Source organism: Salmo salar, chromosome ssa07 (assembly GCF_905237065.1).
Source record: "Salmo salar chromosome ssa07, Ssal_v3.1, whole genome shotgun sequence".
NCBI classification, from domain to species: Eukaryota; Metazoa; Chordata; class Actinopteri; order Salmoniformes; family Salmonidae; genus Salmo; species Salmo salar.
Genome location: NC_059448.1, coordinates 30,287,851 through 30,313,600, shown reverse-complemented (window position 1 = coordinate 30,313,600; position 25,750 = coordinate 30,287,851). Strand labels below are relative to the sequence as shown.

Genomic DNA, 25,750 nt, shown 5'->3' with positions numbered 1-25,750 from the left:
ACATGACCACATCTTCATCATCACAAAGAGTAAGAAATATGACACTGTCATTAAACAATAACCCACCTTTTTTTGTGCTATCAAGCAACAGGCCGCAAGATTCACATTGCGCCAGGTTTCTGTCTCTAGGTCATTTACTGCTTGTTTATACGGAGTTATCTTCTCAATTTCACACTCCTTAACACACAGATGATACCAATGCAACATGGGACACTGGGTCCTCATCACAATTTCTGAATTCCGGTGTTCAACTGCATGTTGGAGAGAAACTGGAGGGAGGGTTCACCTGGCCCTGGCCGACAGGCCAGCATTTCACAGCCACAAATCATTCAATGGAATGCAGGCTGTAGGTTTTATCACCAAGCCGTCATAAATCAATTGCCAGTGCCAAGGCCCAACTCAGTCCCACAGACACAGATGAGAGAGTAATTACAAACTTTATTTGATGCATAAACAGTATTAAAACATAATCTTGCAATTTTCCACCATACATTACATCATTCAAACAGGGTTCAGTGGCTTCATCATCCAAAAATGTCCACATCGTCTTTAACAGCGAGTCACCTATATTTTATAGTCTCCTCTTAATGTTTGTCATGAAAGGGGAGAAATATGTCACTGGATGTGTCCGAAATGGCACCCTATTCCCTACGTAGTGCGCTACTTTGGACCAGACTCCTATGGGCTCTCTTCGAGCGTCACTGTATTAACTCTAGTGTCATGTCATAATAGTCTCTGCATCGTTGTGTTAACCCCGTCTGTGTCGCAATGGTTCGTTCCGGTTAAATTCCTTGAAGTACCCAGGTCCATTCTGAGATTAGGGGTTAGGAGGGGGGTCACTGATTAGTCATTTCCAGGGTTATTGAGTTGATCGCAGAAGGGTCATAAGGTGTGTGTGTGTGTGTGGGTGTGGCCCGTGACTCAGTGGTAAAGAGGTAGTGATATAATCACCACCTGTGCTATCTAGCATATAGAGGCGCTCCACACACATGCACACATACTCAAACACACACAGCACCCTGCTACAGATGGAGGACTCACTCGAGAAAGTGGAGTGAGAGAAAGAGAAAGAAAAAGGGAAACGGGGAGAGGAGGGAAAGAGAACAGGGTATCTGCTGTGAAAGTGTGAGAAGAAAGAAAGAGTGTTGGTAGTGTGGGCGATGACTGCAAGAGAGAAAAAGAGGAGAGTTTACTGAGTTGCTGTGAAATTAATACCAATGTGTTGTGGGTTTGTCAGAGAGAGAGAAAGAGGGAGGGACAGAGAGATGGACAAAGGTAGAGCTAGTGTGTGGGGGTGAATGGATTTGCGGATTACGTGGGCGGTGGATGTGCGCATTTCCCAGCTCTGGCGTCTTCCTGCCTGTACCTGCACTTCCCTTATATGACCACAGGGGGTAGTGAGAGAGATGGGGAGGGAGAGGTAGATGCATGTAAATAGAAGAGAGGGAGAAAGAGAGGTAGAGGTGAATAATCTCGGTTAACCCAGAACTAAAGTCTTGCGTAAATATTGGTTTAAAACCACAGAGTTACCGAAAACAGGAACTGCCTCCACTATTCCAGCACCATTTTAACTTCAACATTTCATCATCATCAAATCACCTCTGCTTAGTCTAATACAGTGACAACTGAAAGATACCAAAAACAATTTAGTCCAATCAAGGTCAGCTTAATAGGATGTGGCTGTCCATGGTTCTGATTTCTGTGTGTGTGTGTGCAGAGAAATGCCAATGCCATCCTCCTCTCTTTCATGTTGATGAAACGGTCTATCACTCTGTCATACAGTACACGCTTTTATTTTTGGTTGTCCTAGACTACCTGGCTAAAATGGTTGCTCGCTAGCCTAACTTTCATTCATGGGCAACATTAGCTAGTTAACATTAGCCTTCTACATCTAGCTAAATATTTAACTTCCAACCTGTCAGGCCAGGGGCACAACAATGTATGAATTAATGGTCGGATCAGAATCGCTGTCATAAACATTGGCCAGTACCGGAGAATTAAGTAAAACCACAAGTCCAAATCCATATCTCTATCCATGGCTAATTTTGGACAGGGAAAAATGTTGCTAGCTGGCTAGCTATCCACCGGAGGACAACAACACAACGAGATGCAACAATTCTAGTTTTTCTGTCAATGATGTATGCTCTCAATCGGATTTGATAAGAGTGACGCCAAATCCAAGCTGGCTTCCCTTTACACTTTTTTTTTTGTTGGTGCGCCATGACCATTACTAGTTGAGCTCACTCAGTTAGTTCAATGCTGATTGGTTAATATTTTACACTTTTTTTGTCAAGAGAGGCCAGATGCTCACTGGCTTCCCTTGCCTTTAGTGCTACGGGCGGCAACAATGCCAAACTCGTTTGGACCAGACAGCATCAGATGGCCTACACGTAGAGAGACAAGATGGCGCTGTTTCGCCTGCTCAGATGCTTTCTCCTGTGAGATACATTCAGCCTCTTGCGAATTGAAGGACAATTATGAAACATAGAGAGACGAAAGAGAAATTATTACTTGTTTTTATTTATTTTTTTTTACAAATTTGGGAGAAGCCTGGCTTCCCTTGGCATCCATGAATACACGCCACTGGAAATTCTAGGTTTGGCACAACTTCTAAATGTTATGTTTGGAGAACGTGGATGAATCGTCTTATTCTGCAGTGAGACCGTGAGAGCTTGTTGCTAATTAGCCCCTACACCTTCGATCATTTTCACTCTTTCAGTTTTGGGACACTTGTGCATATGGAGGAGAAGCAAGTAAACGTGCAAATGGAGGGCCGAGGGGCGAGGGAAAGGGGGTGATTTGGGATTTAGCCTATGTCTGTGGGTGGATGGACCTGCCTGCCTGAGTATTTCCCAGCTCTGTAGTGTCTTCCTGCCTGTACCTGCACTTCCTTCATCTGGCCACAGGGGGGTAATGTTTCTCTTTGTAGGAGACCTCTGCAAATGTGAGTGAAGGAGTCTGGCTAGCGTAGGAATTCTCTCCCCATGTCCTCCTCTCTCTCCGCCTCACTCCTAGCCTAGGTAGAGGTGTGTGTGTGTGTGTGTGTGTGTGTGTGTGTGTGTGTGTGTGTTGGTTTAGGTGTTCGTGCCGACAGTGCTGTCTCGGTCCTCTCCCCCAACCTCTGTGTCACAATTTGTGGAGAGACAGAGCTGCACCACTCTGTAGTTAGCTATCACACATTAGTGTGTGTGTTTTTTTAATTTGGTTTTACTATCTTTGTGGGGACCACAAGTCATTTCTCCAGTCCCCACAAGGAAAAAAGCTATTTTAGGCATAGGGGTTAGGTTTTGTGTTAGCGTTACAGTTAGGGTTAGTGTTAGGGGTTATGATTAGGGTTAAGTAAAACAGGATTTTGAATGGGAATAGGGTTAGGGTTAACTGTTTCGTCCCCAAAAGGATAGTAAACCAAACGTGTGTGTGCTTATATTACTTTTCCTGTGGCGTGGCTACCGGAAATCCCCAAAGTCCCCACAGGGATAGTAAAACAAGGAACATTTTCCCTCGTGGGGACATTTCCTAGGTACCCTATATACTAGGGAATAGTATGCCATTTGGGATATAACCAGTGAGAGTTTTGCTATATTTTATTACCAGACCTTTTAATACTCAGTACACACACACACACACACACACACACACACACACACGGATTTTGCTGTCCTTAGCTCTATTCCGTTTCTTTTCATCCCAAAAAAACTCCCTAGTCCTTGCCGAGGACAAGGATACCCATAAGATGATGCACCATGCGTGATAATATGAATTACGGTACTCAGTGATGTGTAGTGTTAGATTTGCCCCAAACATAACTCTTTGTATTCAGGACTAGGGCTGTTATGGTGACCATATTACCGCCACACCGGTGGTCACGAGTCACGATGGCAGTCAAATTCCATGTGACCATTTAGTCATGGTAATTAGGCTTCTCCAAGCTCTGATGCTGCTCATGGTCATTAGTAGTCTGCCAAACGTGCTGACTGCCTGGTACTCCGCACTCTATTGTCCATCTAATCACTCTGACTTTCCCTCAAATCATTTGGAGAAAATATCCTTTCTATTTTATTCAGCTATGTTCAATTGCATTCTTCATACTATAAAATAATAAAAAAATAGTGATACTGAATTCTAAGCAAATCTTGTCTGCTTAATGAGCAAGTGTAGCCCACAGCCAGGTCAGGGCCTAACATAAGGACAACCCAGACTATGCTATTCTGTTCTTCTTAAATAGACACATTTTTCTTAATTTCATGTTTATAAATAATGGGTTCATTGTGATGGTGTAGGCTATATTAGATGGATTTATTAGACTTATTAATATGTAGATGTTCCAAAGGTCTGCATCAGTGGCTTGTAGGCTATGCGTGCAAGCCAGGAAATGCTAAATGTGTTTATGTTAATAAACGGTCAATTACCGTGAGACTGGCAGTTATTTGCTTGACAATCACCGGCTGACAAAATGGTATGACCACCGCAGCCCTACTAAGGACAGATAGTTCCTTTCTTTGACACATTTTTAGAAGTTTTACTTTAGTGCCTTATTCAAACAGGATGCATGTTTTGGAATATTTTGTACAGGCTTCCTTTTCACTCTGTCATTTAGGTTATTATTGTTTAGTAACTACAATGTTGTTGATCCGTCCTCAGTTTTCTAATATCACAGCCATTAAACTCAGTAACTGTTTTAAAGTCACCATTGGTCTTATGATGAAATCCTTCAGCGGTTTCCTTCCTCTCCGGCAACTGAGTTAGGAAGGACACCTGTATGTTTGTAGTGACTGGGTGTATTGTTACAACATCCAAAGTGTAATTAATAACTTCACCATGCTCAAAGGGATATTTAGTGTCGGGTTTTTTTGTTTTTTTTACCAATCGGCACCCTTCTTTGCGAGGAATTGGAAAACTCCCTGGTCTTTGTGGTTGAATCTGTGTTTCAAATTCACTGCTCGACTGAGGGACCTTACAGATAATGAATTGTATGTGTGGGGTATAGAGATGAGGTAGTCATTCACAAATCATGTTAAACGCTCATTGCACACAGATTGAGTCCATGCAACCTATATGCAACCTATTATGTGACTTGTTAAGCAAATTTTTACTCCTGAATGTATTTAGGCTTGCCATAACAAAGGGGTTGAATACTTATTGACTTAAGACATTTCAGCTTTTCATTTGTAATTTATTTCTAAACATTTCTAAAACATTATTCCACTTTGACATTATGGGATATTGTGTGTAGGCCAGTAACACAAAATCAAAAACTCAAGGGGTGTGAAAACATTCTGAAGGCACAGTATATCATCATCACTCATAGGACATGCTCAGAGACACGTAGGCACATATCACACACATACTCTCTCACACATACACACACAAGATATTCTACACTATCTGCACACACACACACTCGACCCAACAGACAGTGACACGTGCAAGAGAGCAAAGCACACAAAAATAATTTAGCTTCTTTCATCTGTATCAGTTTATTTGGCAAATTACTCTCACTTGTTTTTTTCTTTTCTTTTCGATTTCTTGAATTTATTTGCAATAGGAAAAATAAATCATTTGTCGGCAATATTACTATTATTATACATTCAACACTTATAGTGCAATGTGTAACTTGTCTCGCTCATATTGTGCATCCCAAATGGCATCCTATTACCTATGTAGTGCACTACTTTTGACCAGGGCCCATAAAGCTCTAGTCAAAAGTAGTGCAGTATATAGGGAATAGGGTGCCATTTGGTAGACAACCATGAAGTGCATTGTACTTTGTCATCATCACATTGATATTTCACAATACAAAGAAGAAAATAAAAACATGATTTGGGCTGTCACAAATGACTCCCTATTCCCCACATAGTCTAATACTTTTGTTAAAAAGTAGTGCACTTTATAGAGCTTGCCATCCATTGCTAAAGGGAAAATGAATGGGAAAAGAATAGCGGTTTTGGATAAACGCCGAAAATAAGGTCTCAGGTTAACACAGGCTTAGGAAATGTTATACGTTTCGTTCTATGAGATAACATCAGTCAGTTAATATGACCTTTATGAATTTTGAAACCTTTATGTGCTTTTTTTGTTACATAAAAGCTTAAAAATTCACAAAAAGTGACGTTAGCTGATGAAAATGATTCTCATAGAACCTAAGGTATAAGATCTAAGCCTGTGTTTACCACAGACCAGATTTTCAGCATTTATCCAAAACTCCATTAATTTACCCATAGGCTTTGTCCCTCGCGGAGTTGGTGCCTACAAAAAGACGCCATTTTACTATTGCTCTCTATTGGAGATAGGGAGTCATTTGGGACATAGCCAGTAAGAACAACAACAAGATGTTAGCTCTGTTACATCACAGTATCATCAACCAATCACATCCTTTGCTCAGGGCCTGACTTCCTTAGTAAATGAGGGACAAATCCTAACTTCCACTTACATAAGTTGCATTTTCACTTAGTCACCGGTTGACATCAATGCATGACTAAGTGAAAACTTGTGGAAGTTAGGATTCACCCCAAGAAACAACGATAATGCACCATAAACACTGTTTAATCTGTGAAGGCCATACATGGTCCCAGTGAAGTTTAGCTCTCAGGTACTGCTATAGACAATATCTTAGTGAAAGGGGTGACAGGGAGAGAAAATAGCCCAACATTACATTTTAAAATGTTCTAACGTTTTCATGAATGGGATTTATAATGCTTCTTCAAGTGCTGAAAGCGCTTCACACACACACATTTCCTCATAAGTGCAGGTGGCTAAGGTTTAGTGGGGTTCTTTTGTAAAGCAGCAAAAGCATTCGAAACAGAATCCAGCTTTACATTATTCTCAGATCTGTCAGAGAGAGAGAGAGAAAGAAGGAAGGAGAGAGGATGCAGAGAAAGGCTAGGCATGAGAGAGAGAGAGAGAGAGAGAGAGAGAGAGAGAGAGAGAGAGAGAGAGAGAGAGAGAGAGAGAGAGAGAGAGAGAGAGAGAGAGAGAGAGAGAGAGAGAGAGAGAGAGAGAGAGAGAGAGAGAGAGAGAGAGAGAGAGAGAGAGACTTGTCTAATGGAGCAATGAGAGGATTTTCAAGTTGCTCAGGGGGTAAACATCGCTTTCAGCTTACTATTTATAGTTTGGAGACAGATTTATTTATGGGTAGGATTTGTGAAATGTTACAGAGAGAGGAGCCCAGTCTGACATGGCACCTTAGTCCCAAGGTAGTGCACTACTTTGGCCCCTATTCTCTATGTATTGCACTACTTTTGCACCCTATTCCCTATATAGTGCACTATGTTGGCACCCTATTTCCTATGTAGTGCACTACTTTTGACTAGAGCCCTATGTGGGTCCTGATCAAATGTAGTGCACTATATAGGGATTAGGGTTCAATTTGGGAAGCAGACAGAAAGTGTCTTTGAAATGACCTTTTCCTCTCTTCTCTTCTCAGCAATGACGTCACCTGTAACCAGATAGACAGTGTGACGTTCATTGCTGCTTCCCCCCCTTTTTTCTTCTTCTTTTTATGTAAGTCCATCTTGCTTTTTCTGTTCTCTGTATAATGGGACAATAAAGATTGTATTGTTTCTTAATTAGAGTGATATTGATGTCTTTTTTGGCAATGTGCTCTCAGAATTGCACGTTAATGTGTCTGCTCTACTCTGGTGAATATTGCCTATGAGTTTAGGTTCCTCCTATATTCCACATTGTTATTCACAGAGCACTGATAAATATACTATTTCTTAGCAAGTCTTAGCAAAAAGGTCCTCGATTGCAGTTTTTCTTAACTCATATTTAGCTCATATTTTCAAGGTAATTTTTCAGTGCTCTCTTCTCCTATGGTTAGGTAGGGATTGGGGTTGGTGTAAGCTGATCCTAGATCAGTTTGGTTTTAGTGCTCTTGTCTTTTATATATCATCTCTACACAAGATCAAACGTGATAGGCTGTAATGTTTTTTCATGGCTGGTGATAGGCTTTCATGTTACTTCATAGCTCGTGATAGGCTGTCGTGTTTTTTCATAGCTCGTGAATGCATTTACCTTGAAATACATGAGACAAACACATACATGATCAATACATGTAATACATCAACCAAAATAAGACACCGGTAATAGGTAAGAAATATGGCACTTTTTAGCATAATTCAACACACATTGTTTCAAGAAAATTATTTTGACCATTGATAATACGAACACACGCACACACACACAAGTCGCACACACTGTAACAACCATTTTTGTTTAAACTCATGCCCTGACGACGAATATAAAAATATACGTTTCTGTACAGCATTGCATAAGAAAAATAACCACACTCCTTTTACCTCCTGAAGAGATTGTGTTGAACCTATAGAAATATAATTAATATAATCTATTTCACTCATGTCTGCACGGCCAGGCACAACTCCAACACCATCATTAAGTTTGCAGATGACACAACAATGGTAGGCTGTTGTGGAGCAGGTTGAGAGCTTCAAGTTCCTTGGTGTCCACATCAACAACAAACTAACATGGTCCAATAACACCAAGACAGTCGTGAAGGGGGCACGCCAAAACCTATTCCCCCTCAGGAGACTGAAAAGATTTGGCATGAGTCCTCAGATCCTCAACAGGTTCTACAGATGCACCATCGAGAGTATCCTGACTGGTTGCATCACTGCCTGGTATGGCAACTGCTCGGCCTCCGACCGAAAGGCACTACAGAGGGTAGTACAAACGGCCCAGTACATCCATGGGGCCAAGCTTCCTGCCATCCGGGACCTCTATACCAGGCGGTGTCAGAGGAAGGCCCTAAGAATTGTCAAAGACTCCAGCCACCCTAGTCATAGACTGTTTTCTCTGCTACTGCACGGCAAGCGGTACCGGAGCGCCAAGTCTAGGTCCAAGAGGCTTCTAAACAGCTTCTACCCCCAAGCCGTAAGACTCCTGAACATCTATGGCTCAAATGGCTACCCAGACTATTTGCATTGCCCCCCCCCCCCCCTTCTTTTACACCGTTGCTTTTCTCTGTTATCTATGCATAGTCACTTTAATAACTCTACCTATATTAACTACCGGTGCACATTGACTCTGTACCAATACCCCCCTGTATATAGTCTCGCTATTGTTATTTTACTGCTGCTCTTTAATTACTTTTTACTTTTATTTGTTATTTTTATCTGTATTTTTTTAAACTGCATTGTTAGGGGTTAGGGGCTCGTAAGTAAGCATTTCACAGTAAGGTCTACACCTGTTGTATTCAGCGCATGTGACTAATACAATTTGATTTGATTATAAAGGTATGCCTACAGCAGTATGTATGGCCCATCTTGATGTGTTTATGCATAAGAGAGTGAAGCTTTTATCCCGGAGGGCCACAGTGTCTGCTGTAGTTTTCATTCCTCAGTTAATTGACCAATTAACAAATTAGCATCACTGATTGGCTATAAAGTGCTCACACATGGTTTCCCATGTGTAAATAAAGACACTAATTTAAAGTCAAGGATGAGGGTCAGCTGGGTCGTGATCATTAGGTACCAAATGGAAGAAAATGGACTGAAACTAGAAGGAACTACCTGGACTTTTCCAACAAGAAACACTTTCATTTTCTTTTGCAAAGGGTTTTATAACGTCTTCTGTTGCGTGCTCAAATGAACAGGCCACAGGTGTGATGCAGCCCTCCAGGAAAGGAGCCTGACCATCTCCTGTTTACAGTGTCTGTTTTTTGTTACATCACATTACAATACAGTATTAGCAATATGAACCAGGGGGTGACAGACACACACACACACACACACACACACACATACGGTGCTAGGTAGTCCCACCCCCGTTCTACAGGCATGACAGAGTGGTATATTCACAAATGGGATTCAATGACATCGGAGGACGCATCTCACATAAGAACACAGTTTTGAGTGTTCACCACAGTGGTTACACACGTTTCCATCAGAGAGTGACCAGGGGTGTATTCATTAGTCAGAAACGGTAGCAAAATGCTTTGCAACTGAAATGTTTTACTTCAAACGTAAAATGTCTTACAACAAAAACAAATTCAAGTTGGTCCCTCCCCGTTTGCTTCTGCTTCCGTTTGGTTCTGTTTAGTTCTTAGTTAATACACCCCAAGAGAGAGGAGTATACAGCAGACCCCAATATACATCTGTTGTCTTGTGCATTTAAAGGCTGACACAAGCAGGTAATACATATCTTGATTTATAATCAGTCATATGGTGGTCAAAAATTGTTTTTTGTTGATATATGCTAACCAATATTTATGTCTTTTTGATTGTTGAAAGTTTAAGGTAGTGAGAGTTTGATTTGAATGGATTCTCTCTGCCATTAGGTCCAGTTAACACTCTCGATTGTAGCTAGCAGTGCACTACTTTGCAGGGCCCATACAGCTCTGGTCAAAAGTGCACTATATAAGGAATAGGGTGCCATTTGGGACACAGGCTAACCGCGAAAGCATGTGATTGTTTTTGGTCGTCAATCCCGCTGAATAGAAAACAATATAAAAAAAAACACCACTTTACAATGTAGAAAAATTCCATTATCATTTTATAAAGAAGTTCTCTAGTCCTGTATGTGTGCCATTTTGAGAGTTGTTTGTTATATTTTTGTTATTTGTTTTGATACGTTTTCTTTTTAGTAAAAGCGTTGAATCGTGTAATACACTTGAATAGTGACGGTGACTCATCGACAATATACAAATCTTTCTGTACAATTTGCCTTCATTTAGTAATTTTTAAACACCATGCTCTATAGGCTAAACTCTTACCCTCATAAGACAGCCAGCTCTCCATTGACCTATAGATGGACCCAATGGCTGGCACATCTCACAGGCCACAGTAGTCTTTTACAATTGTTGTTGTTTTTACAGTACAGTGGATACAGTTGCAAAATTGTAGTTGTGAGATGACAAACACACATGTTTGCTAATCAGAAAGACTTTTAAGAAAGTGTCATCTCGATTTCTGTTTAATTTGGAGTTAGGGGCTACATCCTAATAGTATTAATTTGCTTCCTCTCCTTGTCTCTTCACCTTAATGTAGCAAGTCTTTTCACATAAGCTCCAGTATCAGAAGTCATGGAGGGAAAAGGACATCTGGTTTCTTTACCGTTTGGGCTACATCTTAATAGTCTTAATTCGCTTCCTCTCCGTCTCCTTACTAACCACCAATCCATTGACTTTCACCTATCCGAGGTTGTGTAGGAAAGGCGACAATGAAAGGAAGCCATTTCAAGGTATTATGACACAGTATTACTAACCTACAATCTTACCACACCGCTATCACCATCACTAAGGGCCTATGTATATCAGTGGGTTAGCCTACAACTACAAGCTACCCTTTCATGAGAAACTAACCTCAGTATAATGTGTGTGTGTGTGTGTGTGTGTGCGTGTGTGTGCGTGCGCGTGTGTGCGTGTGTGTGAGAGAAACTATCGATGTGTGAACACGGATCACATTATCCTACCGCCTCACCTATCAAAACCTTATGACCTGGATGCACTAGAGACAGCACCGTGCGGTGTAACAATGGCTTCCATTTTCAATGCAGAAAAAGTGAAGAGAAGAAGAGTGAACGGGGGACCGTTGAGCACAGGGCGGGACTAAAGATGGGGAAAGCTAAACTTGATGCAAATCCTCCGCCACATTGCGGCGTGAGTGACCCCGCTTCCAGCTCACTGTAACTTCCGGCACCTACTGGATTGTGTGACAATGGCTGTTGATACCTAGCACTACCGAGCATGCTTGCTAGCTTGTTAGCACCCACATCAGGGTGAAGCTAGCGTGGCTAGGCGAGTTACATCTTGTATAGTGTATCTTGGTCGTTATTAACCCGCTGCGCCATTGAACCTTCCCGAGGCTGGCTATGACACGTCAGCTTCCCTCTATTGCAGACATCCAGAGCTGCAGAGCCGAGAGGGAGCATGTGATTTGAAACTTGTGTAGAGACCTAGATATGGAGAGGGGAAATGAGGGGTGTATATATAGGCCAATAACATAATGAATATGGAACCTAGAGCCTATGTAACAGAATGTTGGTTTTGTGTTTCAGGAAACGTTCTGGTGTTCTGTTGTTGTCTAGTGCTCTGTCGTCCATGCATCACCATCTTATTGATAGACACCCTATCGGATTTGGATCGATGTCTGTTCATCTGACATGATGGATAATCAATATACTGTTTACATTGTCAGTTGACAGATGGATGTTGATCAATCATTATTGTTTAACTTGTCTGCCTGAATCAAGGCTTTTAAACCTACATATACTAAGTTTTCAATAGGCCTAGTTTAAATTCAAATTTAACTCCATTAATGATATCAAATTAATCAAATAATACATTTCATTCAGATGTATATTAATTGTTATGATTGCATGTCACACTATTCTAATAAGCTAACTGATAGATATGACAGACAAACATATCTCCACTGGTCATCTACATCTGCTATCATTTAGAATGGTAGAACCCATCACGTCATTACGGAACCCGACCAAAGCTTCTGCGAACATGAGCCGTCGGCTGTGACACACACATATTGTCATCTCTCTCTCTCTGTCTGCCTGGGAAGATCCTGTTAATCTAAAAATCATGGGCCTGTGCTCCCTCTTTCTCTCAACGCCAGGGCTGTTTTATAATGCATTATTAAACCCTACAACATATGGGCTGTGTGAAAACAATGGTCTGAATAGCTGGCTCCAAGGGTAGAATATCCCTTGGCTTAGACAGGGATCGAGGATCAGATTACACTTCCTGAATTCTAACTTTAACCAATAAATGGGACACCACAAAACTGACCTTACATCAGTGGCTAGTAGGGACTATGAGCGTTGGCTCCCCGGTCGCTATCCATGGTGCTGAAATGAGATCTCGGTGCTTGGTGATAGTGGCTTGATTTGCTAGGTGAAGTCCATGGTGCTGAAACGGGTTTAGAATGTTTTAGATGCATTTCTCGCCATGATAATAACCATAGAACATTTTGATTTCTAGGAATTCTAGTACTGTTATTCTATTTTTATACCTCCTGAATGTAGGTTTGTTTAATGGTTTGTTTTGTGTTGATAGCAATGGGAAACAAGGGAATGTTTTAAAAGTTTGGGCTTTTCTAAAAATGTATGTTTTTTCTTTAAGGTTAAACATGAATCAGACTTCATATTGGCTTTGTTTGTTTGTTTGTGTAGCCTTGTGACTTGGTTCTAACTAGTTATTTTGGTTCTAAATTGTTTTTGGTGCTCTAATGCCGGTTATAGTCATCATTTGCAACACGATCCTTGGGGCATGACAGTTTAAGCAGGATAGTTTAAAGCTAGAATCCTTAAATAAAACAATGACAATGTATGACAGTTGATACATGCTCATGAGGCATTTATAAGTTCTATTCTTCAATAACCAATGGGTATATATCAGTAATTTGTTAAGTCCAAAAATGGATGTAGCAACTAAGGCGTCTAGCTTTAAAGAAGCTCTCAAATGACACCTCACTGAAAACCTCAAGGTTGTACTACCCTAACCTAACACACATTACCATAGTTGGCTAGTTTGCTCATCATAACTGAGTTAGCTCATCTTGTGTTTATGAAGACTCCTTATCTTCCAACCAACTCCTACTAGGCTCTCTACTACTCATGCTCACCTTCTGAGCTAGAAGCATTGTAGAGGCCTATAAGTGTTTCACCTTAGCCCCACACACAGTCACAGTCCACTACTACCATCTCTATCCAGTGGGCTTGGTTAGGGCTAGGCCCAGGGTAATGCATTCCAGACCTTCTCAGTCCAGTCCATGCCTCCTCAACGCATGACTAGGGGGAGCCACACCCGCCACCCAACACTGGTCTCAGCCCTAGGCAGGTAAGGTGTGGACTGGGTCACATTTCTCCTTGCCACCCTGTTCTGACGTCACCGTACCCCAAACCTATACATTGTTGGAGGTTGGAGGTCCTAAGAGGGGGTCGACCTTGCCTTGTTGGTCACCTTTGAACCTTGACCTCACCACACCCCAAAGCTATACATCGTCAGAGGTTCGAGGAGGGGTGCCATCTTGCCTTGACGTCAACACACCCCTAGAGAAAGGGGGGAGGAGGGGGGATCCCCTTCCTCTGACGACCCAAACACCCCTACCTCTACATCACTGGATGTATGGTGGGAGGGAGAGATTGGAAGGGTCGCAGCCAGAAACCCTTCTCCGGGGATCGACATTCCCATCTCGCCGTTGGCCTGGCCTGGCAACGTCCTCCACACGCTCTGGGCCAGTTAATCAAGCTTTCTGTATGTTCAGGTTCCCTATACATCACTGGAGGTCCTCGCCCTCGGTCTGAGACTCAAATTTGACGGGACACACCCACAGCACGCCAACCACAACCCCTTCTGTATATCCGGGTTCCTGAAAGCGTATATAATTGGATTTAGAACTGAATTACACGCCGCCGGCAGCACAGTGGCGTATGTATATATTATAGGATAACTCGAGTCCGCCACTATAGAATACATTGCGAACGGCAACCAACACATAGCGAAAGCGCAGAGAATCACAGAGAGTGTCTGGACTCCTTTGGTCGTGGAAATAGCGATGAATTGATGTTGGACTGCAATTTGCTGAGCATGTCGGAATGCAATCCTACAGATCTGTAGGTAGAGTTGCATCATGACTGCGAAGACCAATAGGAAGAAGATGGCGAGTGCAACAGCGTTGGATTTTGTGACTGGTCGGCAGACGCTACAAGTCGTTTCGTCGTCTAGACAGTTCCAGCCGAGGGCAGGGAGGACTCCAAGGATCAGACCGACCAACCAGATGAGCCCTATTACCAGGTACGTGAAGAGGACAGTCCGTTCGGTGTGATAGGTCAACGCGTTGTACAGCGACAGGTACCTGTAATGAAGTGAACATTACTGTCAGTCCAGTCCATGTGTTCACTGGCACACTCACTATTCCAAAACATGTTTAACTCATACTGATAACTGCTTACTTTAGTCCAGTCCATGTTTTCAATCTTAGTTGAGAACTGATACACTCAGAATTACAGTACATAGTTGCATCGCTGCAATTATAGTAATCAGAAATACAACATAAAGAGAAATACAATGTCACCATACCTGTCCACAGTGATCGCCAGGATATTCAAAATGGACGCAGAGAACGCCACAATAAGTATCCCCGTGGAAATCAAGGTCACGACCTCTCCCTTGACCAGATAGATGAAGACAAAGTTTAGGATGAGTCCGAGACCCGCCAGGAGGTCGGCGAACGCCAGCGAACCAATCAGAATGAACATAGGAGCTCGAAGGGTCGGCGTGTAGAACAAGACAGCAATGACCAGAGCATTCTCACAGGAGATGAGGGTTCCTGTGACACATAATGCCACGTCCCATGGGCTGACATCCTGTTTATGACAACAATAATAGTAATATGTTTTCAAAATACCCAAAGTTACTTAACATAGTCAGCAACATTTTTTAAAAGCTATAAAATCAACTAGTACGTTTATGTTCACAAAACTTGATGACATCATGACTAACCTGGGGTGAGGTCAGAGGTCGTAGGTCAAGGTCAGATGTGGAGGTGCGGACGGGGACTGCGGAGGAGGAGTTGACCCCAGGGAGGTCAGGGTAAGGGTCAAGCCAGGGGTCCAGGGATGAGGGGTTAAAGGTTGCAGAGGAAGTAGTGTTCTGGGGAAGGCCACCACTGCTCATGGCTGCAGCTAGGGAGAGGATCATAACTGGATGAAGGGAAGAAGGGGGGGTGAAGAAAAATAACAAGAAGGGAGAGAGTAGGCTGTATTAATAAGGAGACGGGACACCATAGTGTAAGCTTCAGGAACATCTTTAATAAGATAAAACCAGATACAGAATACAGAGCATAATGGTTACTGTAGTACATTATTCTACAGAGGGAGAAAGGAGTCCAGGGGGGAGAGAGGGGGGATGGGTGAGAGTTGGGGCAGAGAGGAAGGATGGATGAGGAAAGAGAGGGGAAGAGGATTAAGGGATTCAGGTTGAGGAGGAGAGGGAGAGAGTGAGTGAGAGAGTCAGAGGTGTCCATTACTACAGAGGAATAAAGTCACTTCTCAAATAAAAACAAGAGATCATCCATCCATCCATCCATCCAATCAACATTGGAAACAAAAGCACCTGACTCAAATAATATATACACTGAGTAAAACAAATATTAGGAACACCTTCCTAATAGTGAATTGCCCCCCCCCCCCACACAAAGTGTTCCTACTACCATACCCCTTTTAAAGGCACTTCAATCTTTTTGTCTTGCCACACAGACACAATCCATGTCTCAATTGTCTCAAGGCTTAAAAAGTATTCTTTAACCTGTCTCCCCCCCTTCATCAACACTGATTGAAGTGGATTTAAAAGGTGATCAAAAAGGGATCAAAGCTTTCACCTGGTCAGTCTATGTCATGGAAAGAGCAGATGTTGTGTGCTTAAGGTTGTTGTCCTGTTGGAAGGTGAACCGATTGCTCAGTTTGGCTGGACGGCCAACTCTAGGAAGAGTCTTGGTGGTTCCAAACTTCTTCCATTTAAGAATGATCGAAGCAACTGTATTCTTTGGGACCTTCAATGCTGCAGAGATTTTTTGGTACCCTTCCCCAGATCTGTGCCTCGGCACAATCCTGTCTCGGAGCTCTTCGGACAATTCCTTCGACCTCATGGCTTGGTTTTTGCTCTGACATGCACTGTCAACTGTGGGACCTTATAGAGACAGGTGTGTGCCTTTCCAAATCATGTCCAATCAATTGAATTTACCACAAGTAGACTCCAATTAAGTTGTAGAAACATCTCAATGGAAACAGGATGCACCTGAGCTCAATTTTGAGTCTCATACCAAAGGGTATGTAAATGTGACATTTCTGTTATTTATTTTGAATAAATGTGCAAACATTTCTAAAAACCTGTTTGTGCTTTGTCATTATGGGGTATTGTGTGTAGATTGATGAGGAAAATAAACCATTTAATCAATTTTAGAATAAGGCTTTATCGTTGCAAAATGTGGAAAAAGTGAAGGGGTCTGAATACTTTCTAAATGCACAATATTTGTTTTGACCATGACAGTTTACAATCTAAGCAAGTAATTTAGTCACCTCAACTTGTTCAACAGCCACACCATTCATTTACAGATTCATCTGAGGCCAAGAGCTTAGGGAATGATTTGTACCAAATACAATGCGCTTGCTTTTAGAGATGTCCAGGACCAGTTTATTACTGGCCACCTTTTCCAAAACTGACTACAACTCCTTGTTAAGGGTTTCAGTGAATTCATTAGCTGTGGTTGCTGACATGTATTTGGTTGAATCATCAGCATACAGTACATCATTTCAGTTAAAATATGCCCCAAAAAAGTATTGTTTAGTCACATAATTGCTCAATTTGCAGTCAGCAGCCAGACTTAATAGTCACAAATTTTTCCCATCTCTTTCAACCATTCAGTTTTTCAATTCCAATAATCTGTGGAGCCTTAACAGTTCTGACAGCCAGTTTCTTAACAGGTGCATGTTTATCTATAATAGGAAGAAGCAATTTCATGAATTTATCAAGTGCAGCGGTTGGATGCTCCTTATTAATCACATCAAACCAGCAAATATGTTTTATATCACTCACATAAGAGTCACAGCAAAAACGTTTGTATGATCTCTTATACACTGTTTTAGGCCCAGCTTCTGGAAGCTTCGTTCTCCTAGATATACAGTAGCCTCTATATTGTGATCACTGCATCCAATTCATATGGATACAGCTTTAGAACAGAGCTCTAGAGTATTAGTCAAAGTGTGATCAATACATGTGGATGATCTTGTTCCTGTTGTGTTTGTAAACACCCTGGTAGGTTGATTAATAACCTGAACCAGATTACAGGCGCTGATTACAGTGAGAAGCGTTCTCTTGAGCGGACAGCTTGATGAAAACCAGTCAATATTCAGATCCCCAAGAAAGTAGACCTCTCTGTTTACATCCCATACACTATCTAGCATTTCATGCACATTATTTACAGTTGAAGTCAGAAGTTGACCTACACTTAGGTTGGAGTCATTAAAACTCATTTTTCAACCACTCCACAAATTTCTTGTTAACAAACTATAGTTTTGGCAAGTCGGTTAGGACATCTACTTTGTGCATGACACAAGTCATTTTTCCAACAATTGTTTACAGACAGATTATTTCACTTATAATTCACTGTATCACAATTCCAGTTGGTCAGAAGTTTATATACACTAAGTTGACTGTGCCTTTAAACAGCTTGGAAAATTCCAGAAAATGATGGCATGGCTTTATAAGCTTCTGACAGGCTAATTGACATCATGTGAGTCAATTGTAGGTGTACCTGTGGATGGATTTCAAGACCTACCTTCAAATTCAGTGTCTCTTTGCATGACATCATGTGAAAATCAAAACAAATCAGCCAAGACCTCAGAAAAAAATGGAAGAACTCCACAAGTCTGGTTCATCCTTGGGAGCAATTTCGAAATGCCTGAAGGTACCACGTTCACCTGTACAAACAATAGTATGCAAGTATAAACACCATTAGACCACGCAGCCGTCATACCGCTCAGGAAAGAGACACATTCTGTCTCGTAGAGATGAATGTACTTTGGTGCGAAATGTGCAAATCAATCCCAGAACAACAGCATAAGACCTTGTGAAGATGCTGGAGGAAACAGGTACAAAAGTATCTATATCTACAGTAAAACGAGTCCTATATCGACATAACCTGAAAGGCCGTTCAGCAAGGAAGAAGCCACTGCTCCAAAACTGCCATAAAAAAGCCAGACTGCAGTTTGCGACAGCACATGGGGACAAAGATTGTTCTTTTCGTACAAAATCATACAAAAATAGAACTGTTTGGCCATAATGACCATCGTTATGTTTGGAGGAAAATGGGGGAGGCTTGCAAGCCGAAGAACACCATCCCAACCGTAAATGCACGGGGGTGGCAGCATCATGTTGTGGGGGTGTTTTGCTGCAGGAGGGACTTGTGCACTTCACAAAATAGATGGCATCATAAAGTAGGAAAATTATGTGGAAATATTGATGCAACATCTCAAGACATCAGTCAGGAAGTTAAAGCTTGGTTGCAAATGGGTCTTCCAAATGGACCATGACCCCAAGCATACTTCCAAAGTTGTGGCAAAATGGCTTAAGGACAACAAAGTCAAGGTATTGGAGTGGCCATCACAAAGCCCTGACCTCAATCCTATAAAAAATTTGTTGGCAGAATTGAAAAAGCGTGTGCGAGCAAGGATGCCTACAATCCTGATTCAGTTACACCAGCTCTGTCAAAATTCACCCAACTTATTCACCCAAAATATATCAAAACATGCATCGTGTTTGCAACAAGGTACTAAAGTAATACTACAAAAAATGTGGCAAAGCAATCAACTTTTTGTACTCAATACAAAGTGTTATGTTTGGGACAAATCCAATACAACATATTACAGAGTACCACTCTCCATATTTTCAAGCATAGCTGAATCATGTTATGGATATGCTTGTAATCGTTAAGGACTGGGGAGTTTTTCAAGATAAAATATAAATGGAATGGAGCTAAGCACAGGCAAAATCCTAGAGGAAAACCTGGTTCAGTCTGCTTTCCACCAGACACTGTGAGATGATTTCAGCTTTCAGCAGGTCAATAACCTAAAACACAAGGCCAAAAATCCACCTCTCTAAAAACAAGTCTCTCACCGTTGCCGCCTGCTATAGACCACCTTCTGCCCCCAGCTGTGCTCTGGATACCATATGTGAACTGATTGCCCCCCATCTATCTTCAGAGCTTGTGCTGTTAGGTGACCTAAACTGGGACATGCTTAACACCCTGGCCATCCTACAATCTAAGCTTGATGCCCTCAATCTCACACAAATTATCAATGAACCTACCATGTACAACCCCAAATCTGTAAACATGGGCACTCTCATAGATATCATCCTAACCAACCTGCCCTCCGAATACACATTTTTTTACATTTGCTGTCTTCATCCAGGATCTTAGCGATCACTGCCTCATTTCCTGCATTCGTAATGGGTCTGCGGTCAAACGACCACCCCTCATCGCTGTCAAACGCTCCCTAAAACACTTCAGCGAGCAGGCCTTTCTAATCAACCTGGCCCGGGTATCCTGGAAGGATATTGACCTCATTCCGTCAGTAGAGGATACATGGTTATTCTTTCAAAGTGCTTTCCTCACCATCTTAAATAAGCATGCCCCATTCAAAAAATGGTGGACCATGAACAGATATAGCCCTTGCTTCACTCCAGACCAGACTGGCCTTGACCAGCACAAAAAGATCCTGTGGCATACTGCATTAGCATCAAATAGCCCCCGCGATATGCAACTTTTCAGGGAAGTTAGGAACCAATATACACAGGCAGTTAGGAAAGCAAAGGCTAGCTTTTTCAAACAGAAATTTGCATCCTGTAGCACAAACTCCAAAAAGTTCTGGGACACTGTAAAGTCCATGGAGAATAAGAGCAACTTCTCCCAGCTGCCCACTGCACTGAGGCTAGGAAACACTGTCACCGCTGATAAATCCACGATAATTGAGAATTTCAACAAGCGTTTCTCTACGGCTGGCCATGCTTTCCACCTGGTTACCCCTATCCCAGTCAACAGCCCTGCACTCCCCACAGCAACTTGCCCAAGCCTCCCCCATTTCTCCTTCACCTAAATCCAGATAGCTGATTTTCTGAAAGAGCTGCAACATCTGGACCCCTACACATCAGCCGGGCTAGACAATCTGGACCCTCTCTTTCTAAAATTATCCACCGAAATTGTTGCAACCCCTATTGCTCGCCTGTTCAACCTCTCTTTCGTATCATCTGAGATCATCTTTCTCCCCCTCTTCAAAGGGGGAGACACTCTAGATCCAAACTGTTACAGACCTATATCTATCCTACCCTGCCTTTCTATAGTCTTCGAAAGCCAAGTTAACAAACAGCTCACCGACTATTTCGAATCTCACCGTACCTTCTCCGCTTTGCAATCTGGTCATGGGTGCACCTCAGCCACGCTCAAGGTCCTAAACGATATCATAACCGCCACCGATAAGAGACAGTACTGTGCAGCCGTCTTCATCAACCTAGCCAAGGCTTTTGACTCTGTCAATAACCACATTCTTATCGGCAGACTCAACAGCCTTGGTTTCTCAAATGACTGCCTCGCCTGGTTCACCAACTACTTCTCAGACAGAGTTCAGTGTGTCAAATCGGAGGGCCTGTTGTCCGGACCTCTGGCAGTCTCTATGGGGGTGCCACAGGGTTCAATTCTCGGGCCGACTCTCTTCTCTGTATACATCAATGATGTCGCTCTTCCTGCTGGTGATTCTCTGATCCACCTCTACGCAGACGACACCATTCTGTATACTTCTGGCCCTTCTTTGGACATTGTCTTAACTAACCTCCAGACGAGAGAAATTATTGATAAAACATATCGGTGCTCATCGGCCATTGGACATAAAGATTTCACAACAAGTTGGAAATTTGCAAATTCAATAATGAGTCGTTTGGAAGTGGCTAACGGCAAGTATTGCAAAGAAACCAATATCCTGCTATTCAATGGAGTGGCTGTGTGTGTTTTTTATTTTATTTTTTAGTTTCCACCATAAATCCAGAGAGTGCAAGACTTTGATGCCAAAATTTGATGCCAAAATTTGCCCACAATAGACCACCACGCCACATTCAGTGAGCACAAGCCAAGGTGAGTCCAAAAATGTCTTCTATGCTGCTGCATAAATTATGTAATATGCAAGGGAGATATGTATACTGTAGCTAAGATTTAATACTAAGTGTATGTTGTGTAGTAAGCTGTTAGTAGCCCATGTTCCTCAACCTAATAATTTGGTCTATTTTCACCTCTTATTTTCACCTAATGTTACTGTTCTGACTCGGTGGTGCTGCACATGTAGCCTATAACCTGTTTTTGAGAAATGTCATAATCTAATATTGTAAGAGGTTTCATTGTCTGCTTATATGAACCCTTCATTTATCCTACGGTTCTGACTTGGTGTACAGGGAAAATACTGTAAGAGCAGCCCATGTTCTTCATTCTGTCGCTGTATATTTCAAAAGTGCTGTAGCTCGCTCATTAATGTCTTCATCGAAATTATGGAATGCTTCTTATACGCTCATCGTTCCCTTATGCCATAGTTTGTACATCTCAATTGTCAGTAGAAACCACATTTGTTTAAGTTAAGTTAGCTATACCAGCTAATGTTTTTTAAAAAAGCAGTAAGCGAGACTGAATGAATTGTTTCACTGCCAGACAAGGCTCCGCTGATAGACAGGTGTAGCGGTGGTAATATACACTCCATTGTGCTGGAAAGAAAGCTCTGCTGTTGGGACAGCTTCATGTAGACCCTAACAGTTTGTGGGCACTGCTTGTCACCTTCATAGTGCAATTAATATATTGTGTTGTGTAGTGTCTTTGCTGACATGCATCTAAAACAAAATTGGGGAGTTTGGCCCACCAAGATTTACATGCTAAAATCGCCACTGCTTATGTAAATGAGATATTTCTGTATTTCATTTTCAATAAATGTTCAAACATTTCTAAAAACATGTTTTCACTTTGTCATTATGGGGTATTGTCAATTTAATTCATTTTGAATTCAGGCTGTAACCCAACACAATGTGGAATAAGTCAAGGGGTATGAATACTTTCTGAAGGCACTGTATAGCCTACTGCTAATAACACATTACACAACACAATATGTATAGATTAATATGATATGCTCTACATAGCCTGCAGCACATATATACTGTCTATATAGCCAACTGCTAGTGACACATAAATAGACATTACAACAAAGCACAATATGCATGCCTCTTTGTAAAACCACCATAATAATAACCACCATAATATACCCTATATACAGATCAGATCCTATATGTGGCTGTGGCTTGTTAAATAAAGCAGGCAGACAGGCATCAAGGCATTCAGTTACGGTTCAATTGAACATTAGAAGGGGCAAAACAAGTGACCTATGCGACTTTGAGCATGGTATGATCGTCGGTGCCAGGCACTCCGGATCCAGTGTCTCATAAATGGCCAACCTCCTGGGCTTTTTACAGAGAATGGTGCAACAAACAAAAAAAGTTCTATGGGCTGATGACAGAGGTCAAAGGAGAATGGCAAGAATCTTGCACGCTAACAGGCAGACCACAAACAGACAAATAATGGTACAGTATAACAGTGAAGTGCAGAACGGCAACTCGTCGAACCTTGCTACGGATGGGCTATTGCAGCAGACAACCACACCGGGTTCCACTCCTATCGGCCAAAAACAAGAAGAAGCAGCTCCAGTGGGCACGAAATCAACAATACTGGACAATTGAGGAGTGGAAAAACAATGCCAAGTTCAGTTTACTTGAGTGGCTCGCGCAGTCCCCAGACCTCAACCAAATAGAGCATCTTTTGGATGAGCTGGAATGGGCTGTTTGCAGCATGAACGTACCGGTGTCCAATCTGAATCAACTGCGTGATGCCATCGCATCAGCATGGACCAACATTCCAACACATTGTAGGATGCCCCAAGAATACAGGCTGTTCTGGAGGCAAAGGGGGGTCCGACCCGGTACTAGATGGGTATACATAATAAACTGGCGAGTGAGTGTATATAGCCTACTGTAACACATTTAACACACATTACAACACAACACTAAATGCATGTTTCCTTGTAATACCACATTCATGTTGCAAACATACAGATCATATGCTTAATGCATAGATATATGTTATTCAGTCCATAGATGCTGGAGACACTTACACATAGATTACACAACACAAGATGTTGCCTGGTAGTTTAAACATGCATCCTTGTATGGCTTTTCTACATACCGCATAGTTTTACCATGAAATTGTTTTCCTTTTGTTCCTCCTTGAATGGAACAGAAATAACCTAAAAAAAAACAGTATTAACCTAAAGAAACAGTATTAGCTAAATATAATCCCCATTGTAGCTGCATCGACATCTAAAACATGTCCAAATAGAATAGAAAAAAACACATCCATATAAGATATTCTTACCAGAAATATGGGACAGAAAGAGAGCCTTCGGATTAGGCTTGGAGCTATCACCTTGCAGTGATTTATTCTATTTTTAGAAAAAAACCTTTAAAATCTGCGAGATCGTTTTGATTCTAGTCTGACTGACACGCTGCGCAGACAAAAAAAATACAGTGCTAATTTTAACTCTGCCAGCGCGCGCACAGCCAGCAAGCTCCATTCACAAATGTATCCTCTCCTCTCTAACCCTCCCTCCTTTCCCTCACTCCCTCCCTGTCTACAAAGCACACGCACGCGCACATAGGGATACACACGCACATGCACACACATGCAGTACACACCGACACACTGCAAAGGACTGAGAAGGTCACTAAACCCGCAAAGCAATTTCCATTTGATTGTTTCTATTTATAATTTTTTTGTTTTCTGTTATTGTTTTTTTTATTGTCAACAAACTATTTATTAATAAACAACATATGCATCTGTACGCTAAAGACAGCATCATTCCATATGCGCATCTCCCACCACGAACAATACCCCAGTTTCATTCAACTGCATTGCCTTTCCCCCCAGCGCAGTCCGTGACTGTTGAGCAAGAGAGAGAGAGAGAGAGGGAGAGAGAGAGAGATGATGGGGAAGGAGAGAGGAGAGACAACGCCACAAAGACAGAGAGACAGAGAAGAAGAAAAAAAGAAATACAATTACTAGTTTTTATGTCCTTTTTCCTCTTTTACGCCGCTGGATATAAGAAATAAAAATCTAGATTTTCCTTTCTGTAGAGTAGTACTTGAGGAGCGCGCTGCAGTCATCTGACGCTATCCTTTCGTTAGCATTGCTTCAACGCTGTAAGCAGTGTAACCACCTCTGCCACTTACCGCTCTCCTCCAGCCGTGCATAGCCTACTATGCGCACCACTCTCTGCATGGACACGTTGACGACGATTCTCCCTTGGTGACGTCAGAAGCTCACTAAGGTCACGCTGTGTCGATGGGTTCTGTGAATCATGGACTGAATATTGATAATGAAATCCGGTTTCTCCAGTTTCCATAAAGAACACGACTCCATGTTTAGATAGGTAGAATAGGATCTCTGTGTTCGGTACCCACGCACGTGAACGCGCGCTAGCACACACAAACACAAGGTCGACGCGGTGCGTTCGCATGTGCAGACAGACACGCTCACCGCGCTACGTAGGCCTGCATCTCGTTTCCTTTCATCCTAGCCCAATTGAGATCATTCAGATCAAGTGTGGAACTTCAGTTTAAGAAGATTTAAGTTAATTGCCATTGTGAATAGGAAACATGAGTAATAAACTCTCGCTCTCTCTCTCATGGAACACATTTACACTATCACACCTTTTGTGCAGGAAATTCCTCGGCCCACGCGCTCTCTGTCATCCCCCTATCCTCCACTCCCCTCCTCCGCTCCATTCCCATGGTGAGTTCTCTTTCCCTCATTCGCTCTCTCTCTCTACCTGAATCACGCCTTTCGGCGTTTGTGCAGTGCCTCTGCAGTGGCTATTGTGTATGAAATAGTGCAATAAGCTTGAGTGTAGTAACATACAACATACACACACACACATGTTTTTATGAATGTGTGAATCGCAGCGCATGATAGGAATACAGATGAGGGTGTGTGTGCACTCTGGGTATTAGAATCGGCAAAGTCGCTCAAGATCCACTGCGAATTAGACCTCCGTCCAGGTAAGCAGGACGTCAGAAGATAATGTTAAAACCAGTCACTAGGGGCAACGGTGAGCGCTATTACCATCAAGTAGGCTCTAGGTTTGCTAG

The 25,750-nt window shown here is 42.2% G+C and overlaps 1 protein-coding gene across 1 annotated transcript; it reads right to left on the bottom strand.

Moving 5' to 3' along the window:
- Positions 1 to 9,664: 9,664 nt before the first annotated feature.
- On the bottom strand, positions 9,665 to 25,017 carry gpr185b (G protein-coupled receptor 185 b). Its single transcript, XM_014207396.2, has 4 exons — positions 24,663 to 25,017; positions 15,473 to 15,672; positions 15,050 to 15,336; positions 9,665 to 14,825 (listed from the first exon to the last, which is right to left on the bottom strand). Exons 2-4 carry the CDS (start codon positions 15,668 to 15,670, stop codon positions 14,240 to 14,242), a joined length of 1,071 nt encoding a protein of 356 aa, XP_014062871.1. The 5' UTR covers positions 15,671 to 15,672; positions 24,663 to 25,017; the 3' UTR covers positions 9,665 to 14,239.
- Positions 25,018 to 25,750: the final 733 nt, after the last annotated feature.